This window comes from Melospiza melodia, chromosome 2, assembly GCF_035770615.1.
Source record: "Melospiza melodia melodia isolate bMelMel2 chromosome 2, bMelMel2.pri, whole genome shotgun sequence".
Lineage (NCBI taxonomy): Eukaryota > Metazoa > Chordata > Aves > Passeriformes > Passerellidae > Melospiza > Melospiza melodia.
The window spans coordinates 1,117,998-1,137,434 of record NC_086195.1 but is presented as its reverse complement, the minus strand read 5'-3'; the positions used below and the strand labels follow the sequence as shown (position 1 = coordinate 1,137,434).

The 19,437-nt window shown below is 50.5% G+C and overlaps 2 protein-coding genes across 5 annotated transcripts in view; one reads left to right on the top strand and one right to left on the bottom strand.

Annotated features, from left to right (window-relative positions):
* Positions 1–388, bottom strand: part of GART (phosphoribosylglycinamide formyltransferase, phosphoribosylglycinamide synthetase, phosphoribosylaminoimidazole synthetase) — a 35,519-nt gene extending 35,131 nt beyond the window's left edge. The window contains exon 1 of the mRNA XM_063180369.1: positions 336–388. The gene's annotated coding sequence lies outside the window, so the exon portion shown is untranslated. The remainder of the gene's footprint in view (positions 1–335) is intronic.
* A 1,807-nt stretch (positions 389–2,195) lies between these two features.
* Positions 2,196–19,437, top strand: part of SON (SON DNA and RNA binding protein) — a 37,529-nt gene continuing 20,287 nt past the window's right edge. For 3 of the 4 annotated variants that reach the window (XM_063180344.1, XM_063180323.1, XM_063180354.1), the window contains exons 1-3: positions 2,951–3,090; positions 3,715–3,878; positions 9,004–18,228. In XM_063180344.1, coding sequence (XP_063036414.1) covers positions 3,002–3,090; positions 3,715–3,878; positions 9,004–18,228 — 9,478 coding nt within the window. In that variant the 5' untranslated portion in view covers positions 2,951–3,001. Of the gene's footprint in view, positions 2,398–2,950; positions 3,091–3,714; positions 3,879–9,003; positions 18,229–19,437 lie in introns of those variants that run through there. The other variant, XM_063180334.1, reaches the window with a different exon arrangement.

The window sequence follows — 19,437 nt, the reverse complement described above, 5'->3', positions numbered from 1 at the left end:
GGGCCATGCCCTGAGGGTACTGCTGTGGGGACTATGCTGTGAGCGCCAAGCCATGAGGAGACTGCCACGAGGGCCAAGCCATGAGGGGGATGCCATGAGGGGTGTGCCTTGAGCGCCAAGCCGTGAGGGCATTTGCCCTGAAGAGCGGGGATACCCCATGAGGAGTGTCCCGCCATTTTGCGGTGCGGGCGCGGCGCACACGGCCCCGGGCCGCCCCCCGCGCCCCCAGCCCGGCGCGGGCAGCGCGGGGCCGCCGGCAGCGCCGGGACAGCGGCAGCCACGCACCCGAGGGAACCGCGGCTCCTGCACGCTTCCAGCGCGGCTCGGGGACTTACTGTGCTCCAGAGGGCATGCGACAGTAGAAAGAAACGCTCCGGAAATGCAACAACCAGAGAGCACCGCAGGGGGAGGAGGGACGGGAACCGGCGAGCGGTGTTTTCGGCTGGGCCATCCGGAGTTCGCTTTAGCACAGCAATCCCTGAAGGCTAGAGCGGCTGGGGAAAGGGAGAGAGGCGGCCCAAAGACCTTAGAGATGCCTAGGTTGTTTTTTACTTTATCCATCGCCTCAGGGGCTGAGTGTGGTGGTCTGTGAGGGCTGTGCAAAGTTGGGTTTTGTCTCTACATCCCCTGAAATACCACATCCTTGGTTTGTCCCACATTTAGAACTTTTTGCTTTATGAAGCCAAAGCATATTAGTCTTAAGTCTAATTTAGCATTACAGTTGTGCTATGATACTGTTAATAAAACAAAATTTAATCCAGTTTTCCTCCCTTCAAGAGCTATAATGTGAAAGTATCACTGTTCTTTGTAAAATACCTTAGGAAATTAATGTTCTTTTTTGCATATTTAAGCACCAGACCAGACTCCTCCTTTGAAAGGGAAAGTCACATGAATAAATGCTCTTAGTATTGCTGATTGTAGCAGAACTACTATTACTAATGTAATATAAGTATTACAAATATAATCCTAATATATTACTAATATATTACTAATTAACTAATGTTGCTAATTGAACATTACCTGCAGCAATCACTGGTCTCAACAAAATGAAAGTAAAATATTTAATTAATCTGAAAACCATCTGACTCTGAAGCTGAATAAAAGAGTTTAAATAAAGGGAGTTTAATCACTAAATAGAGATGGAGGGAGCAAGAAAAGTTATCTTGCTGTAGGGCTGTGGATCCTCATGTGTATGAGGAGAGACTTCTTGTAATTATCAGATTAGTTTTGTTTGTAAGGACTCAGAGGGGAACATGCAGCACGCACTAAAGTCCTTCTCTGGCTTTTTTGAGGCAACTTTTTCATGTTTTTGACATGCCTGATTGAGACAAGGCCATTTGCATCAGCTGAATCTAAATATATCTGAAATTGTTCAACTGAAACATTTTCAGCCTTTATTTTGATATCAAAAATTACATAGTGTTCTACCAGTAAATCTAACATGTATTAATGTGGGCATGGCATAAACAGGTAAAAGGACTTCTTAATTGTAACTACTTTAAATGCAATAAATTAAGTGTGACATAGAAGTAAGCAAATTGATCCAAGTATCTGATTAATTTTTTTTCCAAAGTCAATATTAGGGCAGATCAGCAGGACATAGTGAAGAATTATGCGGATTTTAAGGGGTCTTGCAAGTGATCATTAAACAATATTGATGGTGAAAATTTTTAGACCCCAGCAGTAATTAAACAATTTTCCTTGGGTTTTCACAGAATCCCAGGATGGCTTGGGTTTGAAGGGACCTTACAAATCATTTAGTAATCATCATGAGCAAGGATGCCATTCACCAGATCAGGTTTGGAGGTATTTTAAATTTATTTCAGGTCAACTAACTCCCCTAAGTTACTACTACAGAAGCTGTGTGTGGGGAGAGTTCCAGCCATACGATTATTCGGTTTTACAGCCTGTTTGAACAGCCATATAATTAAAATTTGATTTGATTAAGGCATCATGGGCAGCACTGAAGGGGTCCCCAGGGTGGCTGTACTCTGGACAAACTCATTTCTGTGCGTTCCATCACCGCCAGAAAAGCTCCGACTTTCCCAGGCGGGCAAAAGGCGCACTTTATTTATCCACCTCCCTTCGGTTTCCCCCCTTTGTTCCTTTAATTTTCGCGGCCCCGCTGCCAGCCCCCGGAGCACATGTGCGTGTCACTGCCGGGCGGAGGGGGAGGGAGGGAGCGCGGGCGGGCGCCTCTCGCATGGAGCCGGGGCTGAGGGCCCCGTGGTGATGCAGCAGCAGCCGCAGCACCGCCCGTGTGCGGGCAGAGCCCCCTGAAAGCCGCCGCCCGCCCGGAGCACACGCGGGGCTCGGCCCCGCTCCATGGGCACCGATGGAATCGCTCCCGATCGCAGCCGCCGGCGCCGCGCCTCAGCCCGCCATGGCCTCGGCCGGGTAAGCAGCGGCCGCCGCGGGGACTCCGGCGGCGCCGGGGAAGGGTGTGCGGGAGCCGGGGGAACGAGACCGGCGGTCGTGGCCGCCGCGATGCCTTCTCCTGCCCTCCGCGGGCCCGCGGGGGCTCGGACGCGGCGTACGGGGCGCGAGAGGGGCCGCGACCGGCGGCGGCGGCGGGGCGGTGTGTCTGTGTGGGGAAGGGGTCTGCGTGAGGCGGCGGTGTGGGCGCGGAGCGCCGGGGACTGGTTTAATGCTTTCACTGGGAGACGGGGACGCGCTCGGGGCGGCTTTGCCGGTGGCGGCGGCGGCGGGCGCGGAGCGCGGGGGGGCGGCGGGAGCGCCACAACATGGCGGCGGCGGCTGAGGGGACACGAGACCTTCCTCCCCCCCCGCCGGAACCCGCCGCTGCTCTATGGCCCGGGCGCCGCGCTAGAGCGGCCGTTCGCAGCCGCACGCCGCCTCGGCCAATGGCGACACGGTTTACAGCGAACGCGGCCAATCGCAAAGGCGGCCGACGGCGGGGACGTCACCGCGCGCCCCGGGCCGCGGTGCACTGTGGGATGCTGGAGGCCTCGCGTCGGGGCAGGAAGGAAGGGGGGGTGTCATGGCGACGAATATCGAGCAGATCCTTCGGTCCTTTGTGGTCAGCAAATTCCGGGAGATCCAGGAGGAGCAGCAGCAGCAGCACGGCGGGTAACGGGGCGGTGGGGAGCGGCAGGGAAGGACGGGGGGCGGAGAGAGACGGGCCGCGGCCTGAGGGTCGTGTCGGTGGCAACATGGCGGGACCGGGGGGTCGCGGCCGAGCGGGCGCCCTGAGGGGGACACGGCCCGGGGGCCGAGAGAAGATGGTGAGGGGACGCGACCACCCGCTCTCTCCGCTCTTTCGGTGCTGCCCCCCCGTCGGGGCAGGCGCCTGTACGGTTTGTCTGGTTTACGGCTAGATTTGCCGAGTTTATCTCGTGAAAGAAGGAAAACCTTGGTAAGAGCAAGGAAAAGCTGGAAGGGAGCGCGTTGCGTGTATTTATTTTGTGGAGGAAACCCCTACAAGGCCGTACGAGCACGGGAGATGTGGCACATTCCAGAATGTGGTAGGTTTTTTTTCCTTGCGTCTCAACCTCAGCAGTCACAGAGTGTCCGGGCTGAATAAGTGAGAATTTATCCAAAGGCAGAGTTTTCCCTAAGAGCACGCCTTTTTCAGGAGGCTGGAGTGCTGCTCTGAAGAGCTGGATATAATAAATGTATGTGAACGACAAAAAATGTCTAAATCAATGCTCAAAATCGCTTGTGTTAAATTAATTCTTTATTTCTTTTGGTTAGTGCAAATGTGGAAGGGCAGCCCAATGGTGACACGATCCCAGCTGAGCAGGCCGGGCCCTCCGAAGCCTCTGGAGCTGCTGGGAGTTGTCAGAGTGAGCAGATAGTGCAGAAAGTAGAGGAAGTGCTCTCCGGAGCCCTCGGGACAGAGCTGCAGTGCAACCCAGGTAATAAAACTCCCTCTGGCAATTCTCTTCTTGGTAAGAAGGTTGTGACTGTGCCTAAGATCAGATCAGATTTATAGAGATGAAAATGTGCTGCTCCTCTGGCAAGTTGAACATTAAATGTGGTTAAATATTTTCCTTACTGTGCTTTTACATCCAGAGGTGACCTGAGAAAGAAATTATTTAGAAATTGAGCTGGTTATATGTAACATTGGTATGAGGGAAAGTTGGAGTTTTTTTCTTTCCAGTACTGAAACAGATAAATATTTTTCCATATGTATGCATATATATGTCCATAAATTCTGAATTATTTTATATATAATTATATAAAATTATATATAAAACATATATGTATATTTTATATATAATTTTAGATATACTGCAGTGACCCTGAAGTGTGTGTGTGTATATATATATATATATTACTCCAGGGTTGCTGAACTGTTCTTAGTACCAAAGCTGATGCTGATAGAAGCAGTTTCTGCTTTGGGTTGCTTTTCGGGATTATTTTGAAAGAACATTTATTATAAAACAGATCTGTGATGAACTGTTCAGTCAAAAGATGATTTGCTGTTGCACAGTGTAGGTACTTATATTACAGTCTTGCAAAGGGATTTTGATGTGTCAGTCTCAGATCTTAAATAAATCACTCGATTTTTTTAAGGCTAAAAAGTCACATCTTAGTGTCCCCTCTTGTGGGACTGGTCCTTGCTATAAGATTTCTGCCTGTGGAGGGTTGGTGAGGTGGTGAAGGCTGTAATTACTGCATTTGGCATTTTTGGGAGTTCAAACACAGGTGACTGCAGTGTGCTGGGTGAGTGCAGTTCCAGAGGCAGCACAGAAAAGTTTTCATTTCAGCGATGCTGCTGGCAGGAGTCTGGGATTGCTCTGGGGCTTTTAGCAAAGGGGTTTGTGTACCTTGAGCATTTTCAGGTTTTTAATTTCTGCTGTAGGAGCAGCACTTGAGGCTGACATGGGGAGGTTTGGGTAGATTCTTGGTTGGCTGGTGATTTTTGTTGCTTTTGTTTGGTGATGTGATTTTTATTTTTATTTGTATATTTTTTGTTGTGTTCTTGTGTGGAGGACTGAGACAAGGTCACATGGTAATAAAGAAGTGAGAGATGTTAACTTGGGAGTTAATAAACCTACCTGTGGCAAATGTTCCCATTGTCCATCTCTAAAATGAGTTGGACAAGAGACAGTATATGGTTATCTGAATCTAATGAATTATCTTTGCAGAAAAGTTCATTTTATAGAATCCCAGAATATCCTGAGCTGGAGGGACCCCCAGGGACCCCCCAGTGCCAGCCCTGCCCTGCCCAGAGCCCACCAAGCCCAGCCTGGGCATCCCTGGCAGCGCCGGCCAAAGGCTCCTGGAGCTGTGGCAGCCTCGGGGCCGTGCCCATTCCCTGGGCAGCCTGGGCAGTGCCAGCACCCTCTGGGCAAGAGCCTTTCCCTGCTGTGCAGCCTGAGCTGGCCCGGCCCGGCCCCAGGCGCTCCCTGGCGCTGTCCCTGTCCCAGAGCAGAGCTCGGAGCTGTCCCTGCGCTGCCCCTCGGGAGGAGCTGCAGCCCCGGGGAGCTCTGAGCTCAGGCTGCTCCAGCCTGGGCTGCCCAGGGCACCTCGGGGGCCCCTTCTACACCCTTTCCCACCATTTTCTTGTCCCTCCTGGTTGCCAGGGCACTCCTGACTCACCTCTAGCTGACCCTGGACCAGGGCCCTTCCCACAACTGCTCTCCATCCACACAGCCAGGGTTGCCCAGTCCAGCACTTCCCCTATTAAACTGCACACAGCTGGGGAATGCCAATCTCTCTGATTTGTTGAGGTCTTTCTGCAGGGCTTCTCTACCCTCAGGAGGGCCAACAGCTTCTCCCTGTTTAGTGTCCTCAGCAGAGTAATTATTCCTTTGAGTCCTGTGCCCAGGTTGTTAGTGAAGATGTTGAAGAGAACTGGGCTGAGAATGGAGCTCTGCAGAACCCCAGTAGTGACCGTTGAGCAGTCAGTGACACCAGCAGTAGTGACTGGTGTCAGCCCCATGTCACCCCAGTCACTGTCACCATTGGTGCCCAACCCCTGGCCCAGTTGCTCACCCACTGAGTAACACAGTTCTCCATCTGTGGGCTGGACATTTTGTCCCTAAATTTGACTCTCCTTCATTGTTCCCTCTCAATGCATCCAAAGCAATGTTGGTGCAAAAACTATTCCTAAGTTGCTTGTCCCATAAATATGTACCTGCTGTACTTGTTGTGGAATCCCAAGTCACATTCATTTAACAGTATTGCAGTTAACCAAATGCTTTTGCAAGATTTTGGATACTGGAAAATAGTGAGCTTTGGGATGACAGATTCTGATTGGAGGGTCTGTGTTGCTGCCCTGGCCTGTATAAACAGAATCATTGAAAAGAACATGCAAGCAGACTCCAATGTACAGCTCATACTTCACAGAAATCCCAGCAAGTTGCCCTTAATCAAGTGCCTTTCTCCTGAAAACATGAAAAGGTGGCACTGGGGCTCCAGAAGGGCAAGAATCTAACAAATTATAAAACCAGAGGGAGGTAAGGTACAGAATTGAAAGGTGGTGATGAAAACTCCAGCCTCCCTCTTTCCTTTCCCCATCAGTGATTTGCTTGTCCCCACAGGCATCTGAATTTATTACTTTCCTGTTGGAAGCAAATGCTCTCAGAGGAACGTGCAGCTTTGCAGCTGCAGTCCTGCCTGTCCCAGTAGCTGTTCCAGCCTGCACTGCCTTAAAGTGGGTTTGGGACTGGGGGCATGGATGCTCTTTTCCAAATTTGTTAGACCCTAGTGAGTAACTTGGTCAGTAAATACCCAGGGAATTTCTAACACAGCAGCAGCGCTGCTCTCACTCAGGGGTTAAAGCACAACAGGGGACAGTGGCTGGTCAGGTCTCATAGCATAAATACCCACTTTGGGAATTTGTTGGGAAAATGGGAATTCTTGTTTATCTTCCATGTGCAGCACTGGGGGTTTGAAAGCACATCTCCAGCCTGTTGTTAGGATGTGCTGTCCCCTGAATGTGGGTGGTGGGACATGCACCCCCTGTGCCCCCACAGGTGATTTCCCATGTGCAGAGCTGCCCCAGCCCTGGGCCCAGCACAGGGAGGAGCTGGAGCTGCTGCAGAGAGCCCAGAGGAGGCTCCAGGATGGGCAGAGGGCTGGAGCAGCTCTGCTGGCAGGAAAGGCTGGCACAGCTGGCATTGTTCACCTGCACAGGAGAAGCTTTGGGCTGAGCTCAGGGTGGCCTTGCAGGGCCTGGAGGAGCCCCAAGAAAGCTGGAGAGAGACAATTGCCAGGGGATGCAGGGACAGCACACAGGGCAGTCATAAAAGGGTTTGGGTTGGAAGAGGACCTTGCAGGTTCTCTCATTCCAAACTCCCTGACAAGAGCAGGGACACCTTCCACTATCCTGAGTTATTCCAAACTTTGTCAAGCCTGGCCTTGAACACCTCCAGGGATGGGACAGCTTCCCTGGACTGCCTGTGCCAGGTCCTCACCTTCCTCACAGGGGAGAATTTTTTTTTAAGATCTAATCTAACCCTACTCTCCCTCATTTTGAACCCACTGTCCCTTGTCCTGTCACTCCAGTCTTCCACCACCTTTACTGTACTTCCAGGTGCTGGAGGGTCATGGTTAGGTCACCTGAAGTCTCTCCAGGTGAACAATGCCAGCTGTGCCAGCCTTTCCTGCCAACAGAGCTGCTCCATCCCTCTGCCCATCCTGGAGCCTCCTCTGGGCTCTCTGCAGCAGCTCCAGCTCCTCCCTGGCTGGGGCAGCTCTGCAGCTGGGAAATCACCTGTGGGGCACAGGGACACAATCCCAATCCCTCTGCTGATCCCAGCTGGGGGCTCAGCCCAGGGCAGGCCCAGCTCTCCCAGGGCTGTTCCCTCTGCTCATCCCAGCCTGGATTGATGCCAGGGGTTACCCCAACCCAAGTGCAACCCCTGGCCTTGTTAAACCTCAGCAGATTCCCATGGGGCACTTTTTGAGTTTGTCCAGATCCCTGTGGATGGCCCCGTCCTTCAGAGGTGTCACCTGCACCTGCAGCTTGGTGTCACCTGCAAAACTGCTGAGGGTGCACTTGAGCCTTCTGTCGTTAGTGAAGATATTGAGTAACACTGATTCATTAATGATGCTATTAAGTAACACTGGTCTCAGTACAGACTCCTGAGGGACACCACTGCTCGCTGATGTCCATCAGGACTCTGAGCTTTTGACCACTGTCCTCTGGATGTGGCCATCCTAACAACTGCTAATGCCCCTGACAGTGCACCTGTCAAATTCTTCACTCCAGTTTGGAGAGGAGAAGGTTGTGGGGGCACTGGGTCAAATACTTTACAGCAATTCAGATAAATGCCATCTGTAGCTCTTCCCTTACCCACTGGTGTAGCCAGGCCACCACAGAAGGTCAGACAGGATTTTCCCTTTGTGAAGCCATGCTGGTTGTTTCAAATCACGTCTCTGTCCTCCATGTGCCTTAGCAGAACTTCTAGGAGGATCTGACCCATGATCTCAGCAAGGAGGTGAGGCTTGACAGGGTGGTAATTCCCAGAATCTTCCTCTCTTCAAGGGAATGGCTTTTTGCTGCCATAGGGCAGGGTTAGATCGTGTATTAGAGGAAGATTCTTCCCTATGAGAGTGGTGAGGCCCTGGCACAGGTGCCCAGAGCAGCTGGGGCTGCCCCTGCATCCCTGGCAGTGCCCAAGGCCAGGCTGGACACTGGGGCTGGAGCAGCCTGGGACAGTGGGAGGTGTCCCTGCCATGGCTGGGGTGGAACAAGATGAGCTTTGAGGTCCCTCCCAACCCAAACAATTCCATGACTATGATACTACTTGGAAAGAGCTGTGTTCCCTCTGGGCCTCTGTCCTGACTAACAAGATTTGGATAATTTTTTGAAAGAAGTGTTGTTTTATTACCTAAAGTAACTCTGAGAGGGAAGAAAGAGAGCTGGGAAGGGTGTGTGTCCTGTTTGTGTGTGTGGATCTTCAGTGAATTGGGCATGGTTTGCAAGTTGAATTGTTTTTTACCTCTGTCCATACTTTACAACTAATTTGAAAGAATTTTTATATGCAGTCTTACAAATGTTTACAAGGTAAATGTCATTTTTTCTAGATGTAGACAAAAATACAGTGAAAAATAGTACTCAGTCTACAAAAAGGAGCTCTACAGGTGAAGATGAAATTCCTAGAAAAAAAGCAAAGAAAAACAAGAAGCACAAAAGCAAGAAGAAGAAGAAAAAGAAGAAGAAAAGGAAGAAAGAGAAGAAGCATAAAAAGCAACCAAAGGAATCCAAGTTGATTGCGCGTCCCGGAGAGCCTGCAGGCGTGCAGCCAGCCCCTCCCTTGGTGCCAGAGCAGTCCAGCTCCCAAGTGAATGTACAGCAAGGAGTGTTTGCAGAGGCAAACCTGGTGCAGCCAGAACTCTGCTCCAAACCTGCTGAGGGGCTTGATAATCAAGCTTTAGGACTTGTTTCTCATTCAGTGACTGATTCTCAGCAATCTGCAGAAAATCTTGGAAGTGGGGAGGGGACTTTGTGTGCAGCAAATCCTCCATTTAATTTAGCAAGCATCCAGTCTAATATCCCAGAAAATACTAGTATAGCTCAAACTAGAATTTGCACTAGCGAAGAACAAATTCAACAGTCACATGAAAATATTTATCCTGTAGCTATTAATGCCAGTGTTGTTGATACTGGAAATAATACTTGGTCCAGCATCCCATCTGGAATTGTCAATAAATCAGAGATTCAGAAAAATTCAGTAGAAGCACTGGGAGGTACAGAAGTCACTCTTAAGTCTCAAGGCATTGGGGAAGTAAAAGCTTCGGACGCAGCTCTGGAGCCTGAGGCCATGGAGGTGTTGACTTACTCGGAAGTATCTCATCAGTCTGTGTCTCACAGGGCAGCACAGGGGTTAGGAACAGCTTCAGAATCCGTGTCCCTGGCAAGTGGTGGGACAACAACCCCTACGCCTGCAAATTGGGCACATCCAGGTGCTGTGACTGTAGCTCACATGGTTGTGGCTGGGCAAGAAGTGAAAATTCCAGAAACAACTGAAAAATCTCTACATGTGGGAAATGTGAGAAGTGTGGAGAGACCTTTGGAACTGGGGGGTGCGAGCAGAACTTTGGAGCCATCCCCGCAGCCCTCAATAATGTCTGGGAGTTTGAGCATGACCCAGGGCAGCCCTTTGGAGGCTTCCAGTGTTCTGAAAGCAGGTGTACCTTTGCAACATCCTGTGACAGTGTCTGCAGCCACCCCTGTGACCCACGTGGAAATAAGTGCCAAAACACCTCCAGGACCAGGAGCTGTTACAAAAATGAAGGATATGGAACCAGATGTGGGGAGTGTGAAAGCTTTAGAAACAACCATGGAACCTGTTGTAGCAAAAGATGTTAGAGCAGCTCATGAAAGTCTGCAAGGCAGAACTGTGGAAGGAACCACTGGTTCTGCAACAGCAGTGGGTGCATCAGGAGTGTTCCTACAGCATGGAGTCTTGGCAGAAACAAGGAGTGTGGACAGAACCCAGGGATCTGCACTTCCAGCAGGATTGTCAGGTATGAACGTGGTTGCAGAGACAAGAGGATTAGGAGCAACTTCAGAACCTGCAGCAGTTGTACAGACCTTCATTCCCCAAACAGCTCCACAAGTCCACATGGCAGAGGGTTTTAGAAGTCCACGAGCAAAGGATCCAGAAGGGACTTCATTGCTGAGAGAATCAAGACCTGAGAGTGAATCACATGTTGGAGGTTTGGCACCTTCCCTGTCTTTGCAGATGGAAAACACACAAGGTCCAGGAGGAGTCCCGAGACCAGTGGCTGGGGTGGAAGCAAAACCTTTCACAACAGCTTCAGTGTCCTTACAGGTAGAAGGTGTGAAAGCTTCAGAAGAAGCTGTGCATTGTGGGACTGTTGCAAGTCCGGGACTTCCTGCCTTAGAAAGGACTCCTGAACCTGTGGTTGCATGTGAAAGCGTGGAACCAGTTAGAGAGGCTGAGGCATCAACAGGGGTGATGCCGTGGCAAGCCACAGCAGAGAGAGAACCTCTCCATGCAAGCCAGACACAGAGTTCCATCACTGCACAGTCACAGATCATGGCACACACAGGACCCTCACACACTGAGGTGCTGAGGAAGAGAAGGGATTCGGAACACGTTCCGGAAGCAGACGCAAGGAGCAGAGAAGCAATCCTAGAAACTGTGCAAACTTCAGAAACCAGTTCAAAATCTATTCAGGAACAAAGAGTAGGTCATTCAGCAGCAGTGTTGGAGTCTTTGCCCAGAGTGGAAGAAAACAGTATGGCGTCAGGAGTACTGACAGATATGCAAACTCAGGGATCTACTGTAGAACATGAAATTGCAGCAAGGAGCACCAGCACACAAGGAAATGAGCTCTCGGAGAAAGCAAAATATCTGGAACCAGCATCAGAAGCTGGAGGAACGAGGTGGTTAGAGACAACAACAGAGTCTGCAACAGTAGAGGTGAAAGGTTCTGAAACAGGTGAAAAGCTTGAGGTACCCATGGGTGATGCTTCAGCAGCTGTTCCAGAATACTTGCATGCTGAAAAGCAACAAGATCTTCAAGTAGTTCTAGAAGCAAAACCTGCTGCAGAATGGAAGAGTTCAGAAGAGGCTCCAGAAATCTTGGGTGTTTCTGAAATAAAATCTTCTGAAGCAGTTCCAAAACCAGGGGATGTGAAAGGCCAGGAAACCACACTGGAACATGAAGTGACAGCCGAGGTACAATATGTAGAAGGAGTGCAGGGTCAACAGGTGGAGGATATGGTGATTGAGAAGGAAGATGCAGAAGAGACTCAAACATCTGAGCCTTCAGTTGCAGAAACAGTTTTAAGTTCTTCACATGCAGCAGAGGAAAAAGTTTCAGCAGGAACTCCTGTAGCAGAAACACAAGATTTGGAAACAGCTCCTCGTACTGATGTAGAGCTGAAAGATGCAGAAGCAGCTGCAGGGGTGGAGGCAGAGACAAAAGATTTGGAAGCAGGTCCAGCACCTGAGACTGATGCAGAAGCAGGTCCAGAACTTATAGAGGAAGGCCAGTTGGAAGACACTCCAGAGGCTGAGGATGTCAAAGAAGCAACTCCTGAGGAGGACTCAGAGAAAAGAGACTCAGAAACATCTGATGTGCAGCCTGATGTGGCAGCACGAATGAAGGAGACTCTCATGAGGCTTGAGAATGTTGTTGAAAAAAGTAGTCATAGAACCAGTGAGAAAAAACATGATTCAAAGAAACAGAAAAGGAGCCGTTCCAAGTCTCAGTCCAGGTCTAGGAAGCGGAAGAAAAAATCAAGGTCACGTTCCACTTCCAGGCGTTTGACCTCTAAAAGAGCGCGTTCTAGGAGCAGAAACTATTCAGTTTCCAGAAAAAAGCATTCCAAATCTAGGTCCCGCTCTGTGGAGAAGAGAGAGAGAAGATTGTCTTCCCGGCGGTCCAGGCGCAGACATTCTAGGTCATCTGACCGTTACAGGTCTAAATCCAGATCAGCAGAAAAGAGATTGTCCAGACGGAGACGCTCCAGGTCGTCTGACCACTACAGGTCTAAATCCAGGTCAGTGGAGAAGCGGCTGTCCTCCCGAAGGTCCAGACGCAGACGCTCCAGGTCGTCTGACCGCTACAGATCCAAGTCCAGGTCCGTGGAGAAGCGATTGTCCTCCCGAAGATCTGGACGCAGACGTTCCAGGTCTTCCGACCGCTACAGGTCTAAGTCACGGTCAGCGGAGAAGCGATTGTCCTCCCGGAGGTCTGGGCGGAGACGTTCCAGGTCCTCTGACCGCTACAGATCCAAGTCCAGGTCAGCAGAGAAGCGATTGTCCTCCCGGAGGTCTGGGCGAAGACGTTCCAGGTCTTCTGACCGCTACAGATCAAAGTCCAGGTCAGTGGAGAAGCGATTGTCCTCCCGAAGATCCGGGCGGAGACGTTCCAGGTCGTCCGACCGCTACAGGTCTAAGTCACGGTCAGCGGAAAAGAGGTTGTCCTCCTGGCGATCCCGCCGCAGACATTCCAGGTCCTCTGACCGTTCAAAATCTAGATCCAGGTCTTCAGAAAAGGGAGGAGGCAAAGAGTACTCCTGGAGGTTCAGGAATCGGTCTGGTTCTTCTGATGGTTCAAAATCCAGGTCAAGATCTGTTGAGAAAAGAGGTCGGAAGGCGTCTGTGCGGAGGTCCAAACGTCAGCGCTCAAAGTCCTCGGATCGCTACAAGTCTCGGTCCAGGTCAGTAGAAAAAAGGGATCGAAAGCAATCGTCGCGGAAGTCCAAACGTCAGCGCTCCAAGTCCTCTGACCGCTACAAGTCTAGATCCAAATCAGTGGAAAAAAAGAAGGAATCCTCACGAAAATCCAAGCGTCGACGCTCAAAATCTTCTGAGCGTTACAAGTCTAGGTCTAGGTCTGTCGAAAAAAAGCGCAAGGAGTCTTCAAAAAAATCCAAACGGAAACGTTCCAAGTCCTCTGACAGTGTTAAGTCAAGGTCCAAATCTGTAGAAAAAAAGGATAAGTCATCCTCAGCAAAGTCCAGTAGCAAGCATGAGTCTTCTGAACTTCAGGAGTCAGCCAAACGTCTTGATGAAGATGTTCCTCAGTCTTCTTTTGGAAGTGACGACAAATCCTCTAATGGTCCCACATCAGTAGCTTTGTCTGATGGAGTAAACGGCCCAGTGCTGCCACCATCATTTGGAAGTGGATTATCCAAAACTTCGGAGAGCCTTGAGGAAAGGTCCTCATCTGTTGAAAAACCAGCAGATCAGCAGCATTCTGCCACATCTGAATTTGATACTTCCAAAACCCCAGATGACCAGGAACTGAGATCCACATCTGTGGAAAAACCACAGGATTCAGAGCTGTCTATGACATCTGAAAATGGATCAACTGAAAAAGCAGCAGCTCTGGAGTCTTCATTGCTACCTGAACTTCCATACTCCACATCCAAGTCAAGATCCTCATCTGTTGAAAAAGGAGGAGATCTAGAAACTTCTTCAGTAGCAGAATTTCATGTCTCTGCATCCCGTGAAGGTGAGTCCAGAACTGCACCTCTCAAAGAAGTAGAAGGTCCGGAGCTTCCTCCAGCACTAAAAAGAGAGATGGAACTTCGGTCATCTCTCCTGTCTGAAGGTGGAGTCTCCAACTTGTCTGATGGTCACAATTCACAGCACATCCCTGGTGAGCACAAAGAGCTTTCACAGGTCCTGCAAGTACCTGAACGTGAGTCTTCCCAGCTGGCTGACAGCCCTGGAGCAGTGGAAGCTCAGAGGCCTTTCCTGCCACCTGAGATGATCCGCCCTGTGATCCCTGATGGCTGTGAGTCAGGCCAGACGCAGGAGCCTTCTCTGGCTTCTGACGGTGGACATTTTGTGTCTCCTGATGGACATGGATCAGGATCCAGCTTCGCTGCACCAATAGAGGGGCATCCATTGTCTGTAGGCGAGTCTTTAAAGTCACCACATGGAAATGAACAAAGATTTTTATCTGTAGAAAAAGTCAAGACTCCAGATGTTTCCCTGACATCTGTAACATTGTGTGGTTCTGTTGAGGTGTCTGCTGACGTCATTTCAGTGTCTTCTTTTGAAGTTCACGAGTCCATACCATCTGTTGACAAAGCTTTAGATGGTCCAACACTTCCACAAGTGCTTGAAGTTGACTGCTCCAGATCTTCAGAAATGCACGAATCAAGATATCTGACTGGAAAAATAGATGGTGCGGGATCTTTGGTGATGTCTAAAAGTGGGATTCCCATATGCCACGATGGCCACAAAGCAAAGTACAACTCCTTTGAGCAAACAGAGAGTGCAGACCTGTCCGTGGCATCTGAGCTCCGGTGTTCCATCTTGCCTGAAGGCTACAAATTGACATCTGCTGCAGTTGAAAAAGTGGATATCCAGAAGCCTTCTCTCTCACTGGAAAGTGGCTTCTCCATGTCTGCTGATGGCTGTGAATCAGTGGGCACACCTGAAAAACTACAGCCCCCAGTGGCTGCTGTGCCATCAGAAGGTGGGGTTCTGCTGTTCCCTGACAGTCATGAGCAGAGACCTGTCCCTGCAGAGAAAGCAGAAATGCTGAATTCATCTGAACTGAAACACCTGGCATCCCCTGATGGCTACAAGCTGAGATCTGCCTACAGTGAAGAAGTGCAGGAGCCCATTCTGGTACGGGAACGCCGGTGTTCTGTTGCCTCCGATGGTCATGAGTTGGCATCCACCACTTCTGAAAGAGCTGAGGAGCCTTCTCAAGTGTGTGAAAATGAGTACACAGTAGGGCTTGATGGTCCGGAGTTGACATCAACCCCTGCTGAAAAAACAGAGTTGCGGAAGCTTTATCAGATGCCTGAAGAAAGATGTCTGGAGTCCATTGACAGCCAGGACCTGCAGTCACCCTCTGCTGAAGAGACACAAATACAACAGCCTGCTCTGGTGTCTGAAAATGATCATGCCGTGTCCTGGGTGAGCCAGGAGTTGAGGTCCAGCTCTCCTGAGAAGGCAGAGATGCAGGAGGAGGCTGTGGTTCCGGAACCAGAAGTGCAGGAGCGTTCTCTGCTGCCTGAAAGTGAATATGGTGAGTCTCCTGAGGGCCAGGAGGTGGCTGAGGCCAGCCCTGCTGAGAAGGACCTGCAAGAGCCTTGTCTGACACCTGGCAGTGAATGTTCCATCTTCCATCAAGGCCAGATACTGCAGTCTGGCCCCACCAAAAGCACAGCAGTGCAGCAGCCAGTGCTGGTCCATTACGCTGTATCTCCCGAGGGGCAGGAGGGGCAGGACTCTTCTGTGCTGTCTGAAAACGAGTACGAGGCATCCCCCAAAAGGCATCATTTGGGATCCAGTCCTGTTGAAAAAGAACTGGAGGAACATTCTGAAGCATCTGAAAGTGAAAGTTCAATGTCCAGTGATAGCCAGGAGTTGCAGCCTGCTGTTGCTGGAAAAACAGAGGGGCAGGAGTTGTCCTTGTCTGAAGGAGAGTGTTCCATGACTCCTGAAGGTCAGGAGCTGCAGTCCAGCCCTGCTGAAAGAGTTCTAGCCAAGGAACCTTCTCTGGCATCTGAACATGCTCTGTCACCTAAAGAGCGTGAGTCAAGATTGGAGTGTGCTGAGGAGGCAGAGGGTGTGGATTCTACTGTGACAGCTGAACGTGACCATCTCTTTTTTGAGAGCCAGGAGGTGAGTTTCACCTCTGTTCAGAAAGCAGATGTGCGGGACCATTCTCCAACACCTGAAAATGAACATGGAGCATCTCCTGATGGGCAGGAGTTGAGATTCACCACTGTTGAAAAAGTAGATGGTCTTGAACCATTGAGAGTGAATGATAGAGCCTCCATGTCCCCTGATGGCAGCGACTTGAATTCCATCCCTGCTGAAAAAATGGATCATGCAATGCCTTCTTTATTGCCTGAAGGACGCTCAGTGTCTCCTGATAACTGCAGTGTGGGCCCTGGAGAAGAAACGGGGGATCTGGAGCCCTCTGTGAGATCTGAGCGCAGAGACTCCACATCCTCCTGTCAGGAAGGTCATGAGCCAAGGTCTCCCATGGAGGAAGAGGGTCTGGAGTCCTCTGTGACTTCTGAACATAGACAATCCCTGTCCCCTGAGGGCCATGACCAGAAGTCTATTGCAGATGAAGAAATGGATGATCTGGAGAGGCGTTCCACTTCCCCTGATGAGCACGAGTCAAGATCTAGCACTGGTGAAGAAGCAGAGGATGTGGAGCAGCCTTTGACAACAGAACGTAGGTGCTCTGAGTCCTCTGATGAGCACGAGTCAAGGTCAACCACTGGAGAAGAGGCAGAGGACGCAGAGACCTCCTTGGCAGCTGAAAGAAGAGATTCCGTATCCTCTGATGACCGTGAGTCGAGGTCTGCTGCTGGGGAAGATGTAGAAGATGGGGAGCCCTCCTTGACAGCTGAACGTAGACACTCCACATCTTCTGATGACCACGAATCAAGGTCTTCAGCTGATGAAGAAGCAGAGGATGTGACAGCTGATCATCGCTCTGTGTCTCCTGATGGACGTGAGTCAAGGTCCACTGTTGGTGAGGAAGCAGAGGACCAGGAGCTCTCGTTGACAGCTGAGCGTAGACACTCCACGTCTTCAGATGAACAGGAGTCAAGGTCTACTGCTGGTGAAGATGCAGAGGATGTGGAACCCTCCTCGGCAGCTGAACAAAGAGATTCCACCTCCTCAGACGAGCAAGAGTCAAGGTCTACTGCCGGTGAAGAAGCTGAGGATGCGGAACCTCTGACAGCTGAACACAGACGTTCCGCATCCCCTGATGGGGCTGAATCGAGGTCTACCACTGCTGAAGAGGAAGGAGAGGATGCAGAGCCCTCCTTGACAGCTGAACAAAGAGAGTCCACATCGTCAGATGAGCATGAGTCAGAGTCTTCCAGTGGTGAAGAGGAGGGAGAGGAGGCAGAACCCTCTTTGGCAGATGAGGAAAAGCAGGATTCCGTGCCTCTTGAGCAGTCAGAGGAACAGGACTCTTCCTTTGTCCCTGAAAGCAGACGTTCTGAGTCTTCCGAGCGTGAAAAATCCAGATCTAAATCGGTTGATAAAGCATCTGACAAGGAGTCTCCGCAGAGATCTGTAAGCAGACACTCAAAGTCTCCTGCTCACCAAAAGAGTCGATCCACATCTGTGGAGAAAACAGCGGACAAGGAGTCCGTGCGGAGGTACAGACGGAGACGCTCCAGGTCCACGGCTCGCCAGAGGAGCCAGTCAACCTCTGTGGAGAAAACAGCAGACAAGGAGTCCTCACGCAGGTCCAGGCGGAGACGCTCCAGGTCTGCTGCTCGCCAGAGGAGCCAGTCCAAGTCTGTGGAGAAGGCAGCAGACAAGGAGTCCTCGCGCAGGTCCAGGAGCCGGCGCTCCAGGTCCTCCCAGCGCAGGTCCAAGCGATACGACGCGGACTCGCGCTCCAGGCGGAATCGCTCCAGGTCAGCCACGCGGAGAAGAGCGTCCAGATCTCGCTCCAGCTCCCTGTCACGTTCCAGGCACAGGAGGAGAAGCAGGTCGAGGTCGGCGTCGCGAAGGCGGCGTTCCTTGTCCAGAGACAGGCGCAAGAGGTCTCAGAGAAACAGGTCGAGGTCCACTGACAGGAGGAGGAGAAGGTCGGACTCGCGGGACCGCAGGATATCGCTGCGGTTGCGGAGCAGGAGCCGGACCCCTCTGCGGCAGAGGCGCTCGCGCTCCAGGGGCAGGAGGAGGAGCTCCAGCCGGTCCCCGATCCGGCTGCGGCGCTCGCGCTCCTCGGGCAGGAGGCGCTACAGCAGATCCCCCGACCGGCGCCGCTCCCGCTCCTCCGAGTTCTCCAGCCGGTCACCCAAACGTCTCACAGACCTGGGTAAGTGCTTTGTTTCACTGGCTCCGTGGGGGGGTGGTAGGGGTGGGTTTGCACATTCATTCATAAGGGATTTCTTAGAAGTCACTGTGCAATAATCTCAGGCAGTGACTTCCAGCAGGAAGGTTTATCAATGCTGAGCATTTGAATGGAAGCCTCCTTAGAGCCAGTTTTACCTTGGTTTTAGAGCTTTTGTACAAAAGTAGTGTAGTTTCAGCCTCAAGGAACATTCTGAATAATAGTAAAGGCCAAGTACTTGTATGTAAGACAATTTAGAATTTTTATTCCTGAGAACAAAGGTCATTCAGGTGCCAGTTGGAGAGTCCCAGGCTCTGTTGTCAGCTGTTCCCAGAACACTGTCTTGCCTCTTCCCATGGTAAGAACATAAAGGAAAGAGAGACTTGTTTGTGAAAATACTCCCAGACCGAGCAGGTCGGAAAATTAAATAAAATAAAATCTTAAGAGCTGCATCTTTTCTCTGAGCTTGGAGAGACTGTGTTGTTTCTATGAGTTAATAAGGGGAAAGAAGGTTTGAACTGGGAGATCAGCTCTTATACAGAGTGTGAGGAAACCTCCTTTGGTGGACTTGAGGTTCTGAACCTTCCAGTCCTGCCTCAGAGTTGCCATGGAAGCCTTCCAGTTAGAGAGTTATTTGCAAACTGGCAGAAGGCTGAATTTAATTTTGTTTGCTATTTCTATGTTAGGGCTGTCCTTTTTCTCCTTATTCAAGCAAAATACTGTTCTGCTAACAGTTTTGCATCTAATGGTATTTTAAGCAAGAGCATGTTTTACTTCCTCAGAGCTTGTTTTTCTGTTTGGTGGGTGTAAGTAGCTTTTGGGCTACATCTGGGGAGATGAGGCTTCCTCCAGAGGTTTGAGAGCTTTTCAGAGGTAGATAATGAGGAAACTCTGGAGCTTATGCGGTGTAGGAAGGACTCAGTAATGCCAGGACAGGAATAAATCAGTGAAGTCAGAGGCATCAGAACAGGGTGGTTGGAGGATGTTGAAGCTGGGACTGCTGGTTTTCATTGCAGTTTCACTTGCCTTCTGCACAGCCCAGGCTCAAAGTCTGGAGCAGCTCAGTACAATTCCAGTTATTTTCACAGAACATAAAAATGCACAGTGCAGGTAGAATCTCGTGTAATTTACCAGAGACATTTCTTTATTATTAAAACAAGAATCTATAAAAATAATTACTTCTCTGTGAAAAAA